General features: G+C 34.7%; 1 protein-coding gene across 2 annotated transcripts in view; it reads left to right on the top strand.

Moving 5' to 3' along the window:
• pard3bb (par-3 family cell polarity regulator beta b) overlaps window positions 1-15,297 on the top strand; it is a 456,057-nt gene that overhangs the window by 237,657 nt on the left and 203,103 nt on the right. For both annotated transcript variants that reach the window (XM_073845438.1, XM_073845437.1), the window contains exons 15-16: window positions 7,773-7,866; window positions 9,317-9,420. In XM_073845438.1, the coding sequence (XP_073701539.1) occupies window positions 7,773-7,866; window positions 9,317-9,420 (198 nt within the window). The remainder of the gene's footprint in view (window positions 1-7,772; window positions 7,867-9,316; window positions 9,421-15,297) is intronic.

The raw sequence follows: 15,297 nt of genomic DNA, 5'->3' as shown, positions 1-15,297 counted from the left end.
ATTATTTTTTTTGCTAACATCCCTGACGTTTGTGTTTTCATCAAGATGATGTATTTTTAGAGTTTGCTCATCTGCAATACAACTCTAAGATGTTTCCTGTCAGATACGTGTGGGCGATATGACCAAAATCTTCTATCACGATTTAAGTAATTTTATTTCATGGTAACAGTATAGTTATTTTTGCTTTAAAGGCATAGTTCACCCAAAAATGAAAATTTGATGTTTATATGCTTACCCCCAGGGCATCCAAGATGTAGGTGATTTTGTTTCTTCAGTAGAACACAAACAAAGATTTTTAACTCAAACCGTTGCAATCTGTCAGTCATATAATGGCTCCACGGCTTTGAGAGTCAAAAAAACATACACAGACAAAACCAAATTAAACCCTGTGGCTTGTGACGATACATTGAGGTTTTAAGACACCGAACAATTGGTCTGTGCAAAAAACTGAACAGTATTTATATAATTTTTTACCTCTGATCCACCGCAATGTCCACCTGTCCTGAGCATGTTCACAACACCTGGCATGTGACGATGAGCAAGCAAACATAATCTTTTAGTTTTAAACGGTTACAACAATCAGGATAAGCACAAGTAATTGCCATTTTGAGTGGCTGTTGAACTCACAATCTCTCTGCACTGCATAAACAAACAATGTTTGACGAATATGCGTGACAGATCGCTTCTGCACGTGTGTCTACTGTGCCAGAGGATGTTGGTGTGGCATGCACCCGTTGTTGTGAACGTGCTCAGGACAGTTAAACATTGCGGTGGATCAGAGTTAAAAAATTATATAAATACTGTTCAGTTTCTTGCACACACCGATTGTTTCATGTGTTAAGATTTCAATGTATCTTCATGAGCCGCAGGGTTTAATTTGGTTTTGTCTGTATGTTTTTTGACTCTCAAAGCCGTGGGTCCCATTGACTGCTATTATATAAGTTAAAAATCTTTGTTTGTGTTCTACTGAAGAAACAAAGTCACCTACATCTTACACTGGGGTTAAGCAGATAAACATCAAATTTTCATTTTTGGGTGAACTATCCCTTTAAATAAGATATATATTTTTATACAACAGAAATTTAAATAATTATTGTCACCAGTGTCAGTCTCACAAAAAAAGTAATACTTAGCCTAAATAAAAATGAGCAATGAAAGATTTTCTTTTATTTGTTTGATTAACATGAATGACAGACATCAGGAATATTAGACTGCTGTCACTTTAGGAGCTGCCTAGATACAAAATATACTGTTACACATGTGTTTTCTTTCTCAGCTGTTTGCTTTCACTTAAGACCTGAATTACTTGTTTATGAGGATACTTGCAAAATTGTGTATTTTGACACATAAAAGTGTGTATTTTCCCATTCAAGGCCTAAAAATAACCCATCTTCGTGTGTGCAAGCCATTCTGACACATATAGCGAAATGAGTTCTCTTTCACTACTGATTGTGTTTTAAAGGCTTAAAATCACTTGTATTTAAACCGCAATTCTTAAAAATGCATGCAAACGGCAAACGAAACGTTTTTTTGTGACCACGTAGCACAGCAACAGCAATTCAACCCGCTCGAATCGCAATGTTTTGCTTACATCTATACACCTTTCACTTTAAGACTAAAGCAAATGCTTAAAAGATGGATTCATTGCTATTCTTAATTAAAAATCCCAACAACAATAAAACAGTAGGCTACAATGATAACCAAACTTTGATAACATTTATTAACAAAAACAAATCATATGAGGCATGGCATACACACATGCTGTATCCTATATTGCCAATTAAATTACAGAACGTTTAGCAAACACTAAGGAATCAAATAAAAAAACAAATGTTTTACAGAGGTATTTGTGACATATATGTTTAACACAGCTGTAACAAAAATTATGATAAAAATTATAATTTATTATTTAATTAGTAATAGTTTTTAGGTAATGCACGTGTGTTGTAGAGTAATTTAGACTAGGGTAATTAGAGTAATTTGATGACTTTGCCAAGACAATTGATCTTTTAACTCATAGATGGTACTTAATTTCCCACAGCTGGCATACTGAGCATTACAATTTCTCCTCTTAATTTTTCTACAACATATGTGACCCTGGACCACAAAACCAGTCATAAGGTTAAATTTGACAAAACTGAGATTTATACATCATATGAAAGCTCAATAAATAAGCCTTCTATTGATGTATGGTTTGTTAGGATAGGACAATATTTGGCCGAGATACATCTATTTGAAATCAGAAATCTGAGGATGCAAAAAAAATCAAAAATACTGAGAAAATCACCTTTAAAGTTGTCCAAATTAGGTTCTTAACAATGCATATTACAAATCAGAAATTACATTTTGATATGTTTACAGTAGGAATTTTACAAAAAATCTTCATGGAACATGAACTTTACTTAATTTCTTAATGATTTTTGGCATAAAAGAAAAATCAAAACTTTTGACCCATGCAATGTATTTTTGGCTATTGCTACAAATATACCCCAGCGACTTAAGACTTATGGTTTTGTGGTCCAGGGTCACATATAGTGTTTTGTGTGTGTGTGTGTGTGTGTGTGTGTGTGTGTGTGTGTGTGTGTGTGTGTGTGTGTGTGTGTGTGTGTGTGTGTGTGTGTGTGTGTGTGTGTGTGTGTGTGTGTGCGTGTAATACAATATTTTCATTACAGGAAATGCCTGATGTTCACATAGCAATACTCATGCAGCCAAGCCTCCCCTGTTCCGCTGACTGTCATTATGAATATTGTGCACAGATGTGAAATATTATATCTGTCCAGTGTCTGTGGTAATAGATTCATACCCAGCCCTCTTGGAGAGAAACATGGCTTTTATTTCAGTTAATGTTTTCCATAAAGAGGTGTTTTGCTAGTGTAGGCGAGAGGTCTGGTAGCACACACTGTTTAGGATTAATAACCCTGTTTTAGCTGGAAGAGCCATTGATCCATCATCTTCTGAAGGAACAACTTATTTCATTTCGACTACGCCACACTTTAGCAGATAAATAATCGTGAGTGTGTGCGGCTGCGAATGTGTGTACGTGTGCGTGTGTGCAACGCACATCCATTTTTTCATTCACTCCAACATCAGTTCATCTCTCAAGTGTGTGTATGTTCATGTGTGTGTGCTAGCGTGCATGTATGCGTCTGTGCGCTTGATGTATTATGGCAGTTGTGCAGCACACAAACAGATGAGATATATAATACTAATAAGCAGTCATCCCAGTGCAGTCTGATGAGTAATGATGAAGTTCTGCTGGGTGGGGCGCACTGATCTATGTGATTGTCAGGCCTGATATCCAGCTCCACTCCGCCAAAACACAGCCACTACATCAAGAAGACAGAAAACAACATGCTATCCATATCCCAGCAACCCACAGGAAGAACCTTTATTATTAACACTTTTTATTAAACACTTTTTAAAGTTTTTTTTCTCTCGAAAGTTTGGCAAAATCAAGCTACGCTATGTTAAGTTTATGTGAGATGATCCAGAGCAAACAAGTGTGTCTGCGTGTTAAAGGGATGGTTCACCCAAAAATGAAAATTCAGTCATTTGTTACTCACCCTCTTGTCATTCCAAACCCATAAGACCCTCATTCATCTTCAGAACACAAATTAAGATTTTTTTTGATGAAATACCAGTGCTTTCTGACCCTGCATAGACAGCAACGCAACTGGCACATTCAAGGCCCAGAAAGGTAGTAAGGACATCGTTAAAATATTCCATGTGACATCAATTACGGATCCTGCATCAGCAAAATCACACACATACCTTGTGGTACTCTCGTGAACTGACGGAGAAGTAATTGTTAAATGGTCATTATTTTTTTTTTCTTTATTTTGTTCTTTTCTTTGCGCATGGAATGTATTCTCATAGCTTCAAAAAATTAAAGTTCAACCACTGACGTCACATGGACTATTTGAATTATTGTTACGGGTTTGGAATGACATGAGAGTGAGTAATTAATGACAGAATTTTCTGTTTAAACCATCTGTTGACTACATATTAATATGGTTGCTGATAAACATAATGCAGGACAGGGGCTGACTGCTTGATGTAGCCAGTTAAAATGCAGTTATATGCTCCTAAAATTGAATATATGTGACCCTGGACCACAAAACCAGTCGTAAGGGTCAATTTTATTTTTAAAAATTGACATCTATATGTCGCCTAAAAGCTGAATAAATAAGCTTTCCATTGATGTATGATTTGTTAGGATAGGACAGTATTTTGGCTGAGACACAACTATTTAAAAATCTGTAATCTGGGGGTGCCATAAAATCTAAATATTGAGAAAATTGCCTTTAATGTTGTCCAAATAAAATTCTTAGCAATTCATATTACTAATCAAAAATTAAGTTTTGATATGTATGGTAGGAATTTTACAAAATATCTTCATGGAACATGATCTTTACTTAATATCCTAATAATTTTTGGCATAAAAAAAAATCAATCATTTTGACCCATTCAGTGTATTTTTGGCTACTGGTACAAATATACCCATGCTACTTAACTAAAGATAGTTCCAAAACAAACCACAGCAGAATTGTTGTGCATTTCCAAGCAAGTGTTACTGAATGATTACTGCTTTAAACAAATAGAATATGGCCAATCATGTTTGAACGAATTGGTTAAATAAATGACTGAATGACTTACTCATTAAGACAGTGACTTGGCGTCATCATCTGGCTGTTTTAGTTTCATTTATTTATTTATTTTTATATCATGTCATATTTCAATATTAAATTTAAAATGTAATACTGTAGCAGCTGTCATATGCACTTGACTCTGCTAAAGGAAATGGTTTAGGAAATGATTACAAGAGTTCAGTCTATATCTGGAACTGCTGAGCGTCTGATCATACTGTAGATTATTAGACACAATTTATACTGTCACTTCCAAAACAAGCCACAGCAAAATTGTTGTGCATTTCCAAGGAAGTGTTACTGAATGAATACGGTTTTGAACAAATAGAACATGGCTATTCGTAAAGAAAATTACAAATTGGTTGAATAAATGACTGAATGACTTCATGAATGATTTATTAAGACAGTGACTTGGCATCATGATCTAGCTTTTTTAGTTTCATTTTTAGAGTATAATTTCATTTATTTATTTTTAAAATCTTGTCATATTTTAATATTCAATTTAAAAAACATTAATTCCCATGTATTAACTTTATATATGCAATGTTGAATCAAAATATTTGTTTCTAAAGCTACTTTTTTGTAATATCTATTTAATGATTTTATGGTTTTACTTGGCAGTAAATGTATATTGTAACAGCGTATATATATATAATTATATATGAAGAGTTCATCTGCAAAAACAGAGAACTCACACATCCAACAAATGCTGTAGCAGCTGTCATATGCACTTGACTCTGCTAAAGGAAATGGTTTAGGAAATGATTACAAGGGTTCAGTCTATATCTGGAGCTGTTGAGAGTCTGTTCATACTGTAGATTGTTCGTAAAACACGTTCGCTAAGTGTCTGGGAATCTGAGGCATTTGTTCTCAATTGTGCATTGTTGGCTTTCAGACAAAGACCTCCAGCCTTTGTTTTGGTTCTGCCCTATTTGGCCTAACAGACATTAATGAGGTCTCTGTCACGTGGGCCTCCAGATACAGTAGTTGAAAACATCAACTAAATAATAAAGGAGAATTCTGGGTAAATCAGGGCTCGAAATTAACTTTTTTACTTGGTAGCACTGGTGCTCCCAACTTCAAAAAGTTAGGAGCACCAAAAAAAATTTAGGAGCACCTAAATTTTTAGTGATGCGCCGACCTTGATTCTTCATGGCTGATTCTGATTGCCGATGTTTTGCAAGCAATTTGGCTGATTCTGAAAGACTTTAAGCAAGGGACAAGAATCGATGAAAATATGAGTACATGAACAAGATGTTTATTTTCAATACTGCCATTTAAATTAAAGCAACCACTGCATTTTTAAACAATCTACAGTATAAATAACAAAAAAATAAATGACATGGTTCTTTTTTAGTCGTGTAGACAATAAATGCAGTCAAAGTCTACTCTGTCACTATTCAAAGTGCAAATAGAGACCGATTTTTTTCAAGCATGATATAGAGACAACTTGCCTACACAACTTATAATAGCCCACTTACTAATAACAGCCTAGATATTTTATGTAGCCTAATTTGCGCACATTAGGGATTCGCTCTCTAAAAGTGGGGTATTAAAATTGCTTTTGAATGTGCGTGTGCGTTTTACTTTTGGTTTCATTTTGACGATCCCGCGAACTCGGCGGCGCCGAGCGTGCATTCTACAACACAGAGATTACTTAAAAAAAAAAAACATTTGAAAGTGGGAGAACACAAAGGAGATTTTGAAAAGCGTGTCCCCAGTGGAAATTACGCCCCTGCGTGAGTGGAACTCTGCCGCTGAGTTATCATTTGATGTGAATGTATGGCACGTTGTACAGTATATTGTATATTATAGTATATTTCTTCAAAAGCAGATTGTGGAGACATTTTAATTGTCCACAATCAAAAATCGTAATATCACACACCCTTAATTGCAATGCATAATTGTGCAAATTCGGAACGAGGAAAAAAACAAAAACGGCCGGTTCCTAGTTCAGCGGAGCGCAGTGTCCGTGACGGAGTGATTGATGGCTAATATCTCAAATCTGCATAAAAAGTAATAATGTAAAGATGGAGTTTAAATGGTTATGTAATGTTGGAATGCTCATAAACTTCCCTTGAATTATATACACACGCACTCAGAAACAGCTCATTGTGATTTTATTTCTGCAGCAGGTGGTTTAAGGCTTCTGCGTTGCCTAGCGAGAGCCAGGCCATGGTAGTGTGTAGTCTCTTTAGGCAAATGAGACATGAACCGAGTACACAGTCACTGCATCTTCCTGCTAACTGCACTTCCTGTTTCATTCATCTCTCTATACGTTCTGTTGTGCTGTTGGGTTTCATCCGTTTTAACCTGCTAACAAAGTATGCTGTATATATCACACAAACAAATATACACATTCATTAACAATCACTCTATAACTCAATTTTTCAATTAGTAGGTTACATTTTTAGTTTAATATGCCTTATTAACGTGAAATATTTACCTACAGTACATACAGTGAAAATAATAGAAATGTTTCTTGAGATGCAAATTATTTCTGAAAGATAATGTGACACTGAAGACTGCAGTAATGGCTGCTGGAAATTCAGCTTTGCATCAAAGAAATAAATTACATTTTAAAAGATATTGAATAGTATGAACGGTAATGTATACATGCGGTAATGTTTATTTTTGTGGTCTAACCTTGTTGTTCTATACTGGTGTATGCCAGACAAATAACAAAGTAGTAAATAATAATGAATTTACAATAAGCATTGCTAATTAAGGATATAGCATAAAAATGGGACTAGTTATGTCAATAATAGTGTCAATGTACATATGTTTAGTTATAGAGGCAATATCTACGTCTCTCTGTCAGATGCGCACACATACACACTTACAAGCTTAACCAAGCTTAGAGGGGGAAAAATCAAGTCAATCCGAGGCCCCAGTCCCATTATCATAGGAGTGAAAGATCATTAAAGGTGAGTGGAGATTGCAGTGTGTTGGAGCTGATAATGGTCTTCGTCTCTGTCTGTCTGTCTCAGCGCTCAAGCCAGACTGTCACCTCTCTCCGCCGCTGGCCTGACCCCAGCAGACCCCTCTTAAATGAGCCCGCATAATATTTCCACAGAGCTCTAATGATTGCTTTTCTCTCTCTGCGGTTTGCCCGTTCTCTCACAGTTTCAAACGGGGAATACGGTCACATGGAAGAGGGGGATGATGAAGGCTTCGCTGCTAATCCTCATAGACAGGACAGCCTGAAACTCCAGCAGAGGTAACATGGATTTGCTTTCGACCGGAATCGACAAACATGTCTCTCTTTCCATGTAGGGGGTGCACCGGCTAGTTGATTAATTTTGACACCAGTTGGTCACATGACTTAAGTGTTGTCTGTACTGAGGACAATTCCTTTATCCACAAACTGTATCCCAGTGTAGCTACATTGTAATATTAGTTTTGTATTGAAAATGCCAAATATGTGGGTTCACAAGCCAGAAATAATTTAAAGGTATAGTTCACCTAAAAATGAAAATTAGCCCATGATTTACTCACCATCAAGGCATGCTATGTGTATATGACACTCTTCTTTCACTCAAATCCAATCTGAGTTATATTAAATATTGTCCTGGCTCTTCCAAGCTATATAATGGCAGTGGGGTGGGTGTTTCTCTTCTACAGTCCTCAAGAAGTCCAATAAAGTGCATCCATTTATCCATAATAAAAAGTGCTCCACGTGGCTCCGAGTGGTGAATAAAGGCCTCCTGTAGCGAATCGATGCATTTTTGTGAGAAAACATATACATATTTAAACATAGTAATCACTTTTCTCTAGCTTGCGCTAACTGTTTTACACCAAAACAGTTCTGGGTAGGTGACGTAGGACGTATGCATAGCCCATGCACTGCTGAGAAGTGACAAATGCAGAAGCGGAGCAAATATACAAAACACTGGTCACGAATTAGAAGTACAAAAGAAGGATTTGTAAAGAAAAATGTCAGAGGATTTTGATATAATCCAATATGAGACTGCTTTTTCTTTGCCAAAGTAAGGAAACTTTGCTTCCTTTGCTCCTGTAAACAAACATTTAGAGATCATGAACTACGCATACATCCTAATTCATCAGCCCAAGAACGGCTTGCATGGATGACAGTTGGTGCAAGCTAGAGAAAAGTGATTATTATATTTTAAATCTGGATATTTTTCTTACAAAATGCATCGATTAACTACAGGAGGCCTTTATTCGCCCCCTGGAGCCATGTGGAGCACTTTCTGTTATCTAATGATGCGCTTAATTGGACTTCTTGTGGACTGTTGAACAGAAACACCCATCCACTGCTATTATAAAGCTTTGAAGAGCCAGGACAATTTTTAATATATCTCAGATTGGATTCGACTGAAAGAAGAAAGTCATACTGTATACACCTGGCATGCCTTGTCGGTGAGTAAATCGTGGGATCATTTTCATTTTTGGGAACTAACCCTTTAATCAATTCTTAACATAATACATTGTAAATGAATGAGCAAGTGGAACATGAGCATTTTTTGGTGATTCATTTTTGTCAGTTAAACACTGACCAACTGAGCTGGCTACTTAGTCAGACTGGTAAAAAAAAAAAAAAGTCGTGCAATTCCTAGATGTTGTTTTAAAGTTTAGTGACTTAAAACTGTTTAATGAAGATATTAAAGGAAATAATTTGTGACCTGTTTGTGTGTGTATGTGTCCAGTCTGAGTTTAGGTCTTCATTCAGCTGACACTTCTTTGACTGACGGAGGTCAGCAGGGTCATACTGAGCAGAATCATGTGAAGTCATCTAAGAGCATGGATTTGGGTAAGACATCCACATTTTTGTGTGAATTCACTGTATGCTTTCTCTCTGTACTGTCCTACCCGTAGAAATGGAAAAGTATAGCATTTTAAACAAACGTAACTTGAGAGACAATAAAGATATCCAGAGTTGACCCGGGTTTGTTGACAAAATAAGTTGTTAAAACCAAGTGAAGAGATATGCTAATATATATACAGTACCATTTAAAAGTTTGGGGTCTGTACGTTTATACTTGTGTGTATATCTATCTATCTATCTATCTATCTATCTATCTATCTATCTATCTATCTATCTATCTATCTATCTATCTATCTATCTATTTATTTATTTTTTATATAGAAACTAATACTTAGGGACTTACATTAAAGGGACAGTTCACCCCAAAAATCTCTCGAGCTAACTCTCAAGCCATCCTAGGTGTAAAGTAGGGATGTAACGGTATCAAAATCTCAAGATACTATAATATTGCAATATGAAGTCCGCAATGTGAAGTCCGCAAATGCATGCTAAACTAACAGCACATGCAATAAACAACTTGACTGCATTCACTATAAACTGAGCTGTTCTGAGGCACGGAAAACACCGGATCACGAGCTAAACCCCTGAATGAAGCGAGCGCTTCGCTTTGAAATGCGCCGCGAAAACAGACTTGATGAAGGGATTAAGCTGTATTGTGCTTTGCGGTTTTAGTTTGTTTGACAGATACTGTGCCAAATTGATGGCCCAAAACAAAACTTTAAAGACCTTTTATGTGAGAATAAGCAGTTTAAATATATTTTAAAAACGACACTTTTTGCCCGGAAGACAAATAGTTTCATATTGTCATGTTTTGCAATATTGATAATATTGTTACATCCCTAGTGTACAGTGCAGTATATGATTTTTATATGTCAGCCAAATGCAGTTGGAGTTATATTAAAAAATGTCCTGGCTCTTCCAAGCTTTATAATGGCAGTAAATGGCTGTTGAGATTTTGAAGTCCAATAAAGTGCATCCATCCATCATAAAAAGTACTCCACGTTGCTCCAGGGCGGTTTAATAAAGGCCTTCTGAAGCGAATTGATGCATTTGTGTAAGAAAAATATCCATATTTAAATCTTTAACTGTAATATCTAGCTTCCATAAACTGTTGTATGTGTGTTCAGTAGAGAGTGGCGTTCCAGCGGATGAGCTTGGAGGAGCCTGGACATTTTTTTTTTATATAACTCTGATTGTATTCGTCTGAAAGAAGAAAGTCATATACACCTAGGATGGCTTGAGGGTGTGTAAATCATGGGGTAATTTTCATTTTTGGGTAAACTATCCCTTCAAATTGATCGAAAATGACACTAAATAAATTTATATTGTTACAGAAAATGTATCTTTTAAATTAATGAAGTTAGTTTGATTTCCTTTCTTTTCATAAAGGAAATCTGTAAAAAATATATATTCTAATAAATCTGGAATCACATTTTTACCAAAATATTAAAGAGCTCAGCTGTTCTCAAAATTGATAATATGTGATGCTGGACCACAAAATTAGTCTTAAGTAGCAGTGTATTTGTTGCAATAGCCAATAATACATTGTATGGGTCAAAATATTTTTTTATGCCAAAAATCATTAGGTTATTAAGTAAAGATCATGTTCCATGAAGATATTTTGTAAATTTCTTACCGTAAATATATCAAAGCTTAAGTTTTGATTAGTAATATGCATTTCTAAGAACCTAATTTGGACAACTTTAAAGGCGATTTTCTCAATATTTAGATTTTTTTGCTGCCTCAGGTAACAGATTTTCAAATAGTTGCATCTCGACCAAATATTGTCCTATAACAAATCATACATGAATGGAAAGTTTATATATTTAGATGCTTTCAAATGATGTATAAATCTCAATTTCAAAAAACTGACTGGTTTTGTGGTCCAAAGTCACATATTAAGAAATGTTTTTAAGCACTGAATCAGGATTGTGTGACACTGAAGACTAAAATAATGGCTGCTGAAAATTCAGTTTCGCATCACAGGAATAAATTACATTTTAAAATATATTCAAAAAGAAAATATATATTGTATATTTGATTAGTATATACAGTCGTGGCCAAAAGTTTTGAGAATTACATAAATATTGGAAATTGGAAAAGTTGCTGCTTAAGTTTTTATAATAGCAATTTGCATATACTCCAGAATGTTACGAAGAGTGATCAGATGAATTGCATAGTCCTTCTTTGCCATGAAAATTAACTTAATCCCGAAAAAAAAAACTTTCCACTGCATTGTTAAGAAGGCTTCAGGGCGTCCAAGAAAGTCCAGCAAGCGCCAGGATGGTCTCCTAAAGAGGATTGAGCTGCGGGATCGGAGTGCCACCAGTGCAGAGCTTGCTCAGGAATGGCAGCAGGCAGGTGTGAGCGCATCTGCACGCACAGTGAGGCCAAGACTTTTGGAAGATGGCCTGGTGTCAAGAAGGGCAGCAAAGAAGCCACTTCTCTCCAAAAAAACATCAGGGACAGATTGATCTTCTGCAAAAAGTATGGCGAATGGACTGCTGAGGACTGGGGCAAAGTCATATTCTCCGATGAAGCCTCTTTCCGATTGTTTGGGGCATCTGGAAAAAGGCTTGTCCGGAGAAGAAAAGGTGAGCGCTACCATCAGTCCTGTGTCATGCCAACAGTAAAGCATCCTGAGACCATTCATGTGTGGGGTTGCTTCTCATCCAAGGGAGTGGGCTCACTCACAATTTTGCCCAAAAACACAGCCATTAATAAAGAATGGTACCAAAACTCCCTCCAACAGCAACTTCTTCCAACAATCCAACAACAGTTTGGTGAAGAACAATGCATTTTCCAGCACGATGGAGCACCGTGCCATAAGCCAAAAGTGATAACTAAGTGGCTCGGGGACCAAAACGTTGAAATTTTGGGTCCATGGCCTGGAAACTCCCCAGATCTTAATCCCATTGAGAACTTGTGGTCAATCCTCAAGAGGCGGGTGGACAAACAAAAACCCACTAATTCTGACAAACTCCAAGAAGTGATTATGAAAGAATGGGTTGCTATCAGTCAGGATTTGGCCCAGAAGTTGATTGAGAGCATGCCCAGTCCAATTGCAGAGGTCCTGAAAAAGAAGGGCCAACACTGCGAATACTGACTCTTTGCATAAATGTCATGTAATTGCTGATAAAAGCTTTTGAAACATATGAAGTGCTTGTAATTATATTTCAGTACATCACAGAAACAACTGAAACAAAAATCTAAAAGCAGTTGAGCAGCAAACTTTGTGAAAACTAATATTTGTGTCATTCTCAACTTTTGGCCACGACTGTACATGATATTTTTGATAAAAATAATAATAATGGTAAAGGTAATAATAAAAATCTTACAGAGCTCAAACTTTTGAACAGTGCTGTATATGTTACTTCAATTCTGATACAAATCCAATTCCATAATGCACCTGTGAGTGGATATCATATATATTTACAACAGTATATATTCAGAATATATGATAGTAAGAGGAGTGGAAACCATCCATGTTGTAGCAATCTCGTCAATGTGAAATGTGGGCTGACTGGTCTAAGAGCACGCTGTAGGATGAATCAATGCTCCTCCTCACTGTAACGCAATTAATCTCTCGTGTTCCAACATTACCTTGAAAATCTAATCAGCGGCGCTCTATATCTGATACATCAGCCACAGCTACGGACCAAATCTGTGTCACATGATGGCTTTTAAAAAAAAACAATAGTGAAGAGCTCAATATGATGAGGGCAGATGGGGGCTGCTCTTTGGTGACCGTGGCGACTGTAGCTATGGTGGGCGGCACAATGGCCAGTGTGAGCGAGCCCCGCGGTCCAATTCAACCATGAATAAAAACCCACTGTAATTTGGCTCCAAGTGCTGGATATGAAATTGGATCGTCTTTGATACGAGTGCTAGGATATTAATAATACATAACCAATAAAGTGAGCCCCCTTTAGTTCATGAATAATAGAAAGTTTGAATAGTTTTTTAATTGAAATTTTTTGGTGTACACTCATATTCACCTGGGCGTAGGGACATTAAAAAAGGAAGAAAAAAAAACGAGTGAATTATGCCACTGGCCTTCTCTCAGAGGCTTGAATAGCGGTGAGGGTATAAAGCTGTACGGTAGATTTAGGTTTACAGCTGCAGTAATGGCTTTGTTTTGATTACTGTGTATGCGCTGATATGACTGCTTTAGTGGCCATTTGTTTTCCTGACCGGTTGGCAGGCCAGTAACTTTGTTAATGAAGAGCGCAGGAAGTACAACAGTGTTGTTTTGTTACTGTTGATGGGGTTATAAAGTAAATCGTACCAATTCACGTCATCCACTGAGAATTCAATAGCTCTATTGGAATAGCGGAGTGGTTGGATGAATTTCACAAAACCTATCAAGAACAAATTAATTGGGGAAAAAAGATTAGAAAGGATGTATTTCTGTGTATGTGACATTGGACCACAAAACCAGTCATAAGGGTCAATTTTTTGAAATTGAGATTTATACCTCAAAGAACGAATAAATAGGCTTTCCATTGAAGTATGGTTTGTTAGGATAGGACAATATTTGGCAGAGACAACTATTTGAAAGTCTGGAATCTGAGGGTGCAAAAAAATCTATATATTGAGCAAATCGCTTTTAAAGTTGTCCAAATGAAATCCTTAACAATGCATATTACTAATCAAAAATTTAGTTTTGATATATTTACGGTAGGAAATTGACAAAATGTCTTCATGGAACATGATCTTTACTTAATATCCTAATGATTTTTGGCATAAAATAAATAATTTTGACCCATACAATGTATTGTTGACTATTGCTACAAAAATACATGTGCTGCTTAAGACTGGTTTTGAATACATGTTTGTTCATAGAGAGAGAGATACATAGATTCATTTTATTTTATCACTATTTATTTTATTCCATTTCTATTCTTTTCATTTTAATTCTATTTATTTTACTTTATTTCTATTTATTTTAATTCTGTTTATTTAATTTATATTTGTCTGCTTATTTTTTTATTCGTATTTTGTTTTATTTATTTATATTTATTTTTTTATTTTATTAATTTTTTACTTTGGCTCTGTTTTTTATTTCTATTTATTTTATTTCATTACGATGTATTTTATTCTATTTCTATTTATTTATTTTATTTTATTTATATTTATTTTAATTCTATTTATTTTATTTTATTTATATTTTTCTGCTTATTTTTTATTTGTATTTTGTTTTATTTATTTCTATTTATTTTTTTATTTTATTAATTTTTTAATGTTTTCTTTTTTTTTCATTTTATTACTATGTATTTTATTCTATTGCTGTTTATGTAGTTTTTCTTTTTCTTTTTATTTGTTTTATTTCATTACAATGTATTTTTTCTATTTCTATTTATTTTATTTTTTCTTATTATTTTCTTTATTTTATTTTATTGCTATTTATTTAGTTTTTCTTTTTCTTTTTTCTTTTCTTCTGTTCTAAAACAATTTTTTCTATTTTTATTTTATTTATTTTACTTTTTCTATTTATTTTTTTGTTTTTTTTACTGTGCATTTTATTCGATATATATATATATTGTTTTACTTTATTTTCTATTTTCTATTTATTTTATTTGTTTTTTTTCTTTGTTTTTTCCTATTTATTTTATTTTATTATTTTTATTTAAGTTTATTTCTGTTCATTTTATTTTATTTATTTTACTTTATTCTGTTTCTGTTTTTTACTTTGTTTTATTTTTTAGTTAGTTTCTAAATATTTCAGTTTATTACTATTTATTTTATTCTATTTCTGTTAATTTAATTTAATTTATTTTACTTTGTTTTATTTTATTCTATTTTATGTATTTAATTTTATTTTGTTACTATTTATTGTATTGTATTTCTATTTATTTTATT

The sequence above is a fragment of the Garra rufa genome, chromosome 8 (genome assembly GCF_049309525.1).
Source record: "Garra rufa chromosome 8, GarRuf1.0, whole genome shotgun sequence".
NCBI lineage: Eukaryota > Metazoa > Chordata > Actinopteri > Cypriniformes > Cyprinidae > Garra > Garra rufa.
The sequence above is the reverse complement of the archived record's forward strand: the minus strand, read 5'-3'. Positions and strand labels throughout refer to the sequence as shown.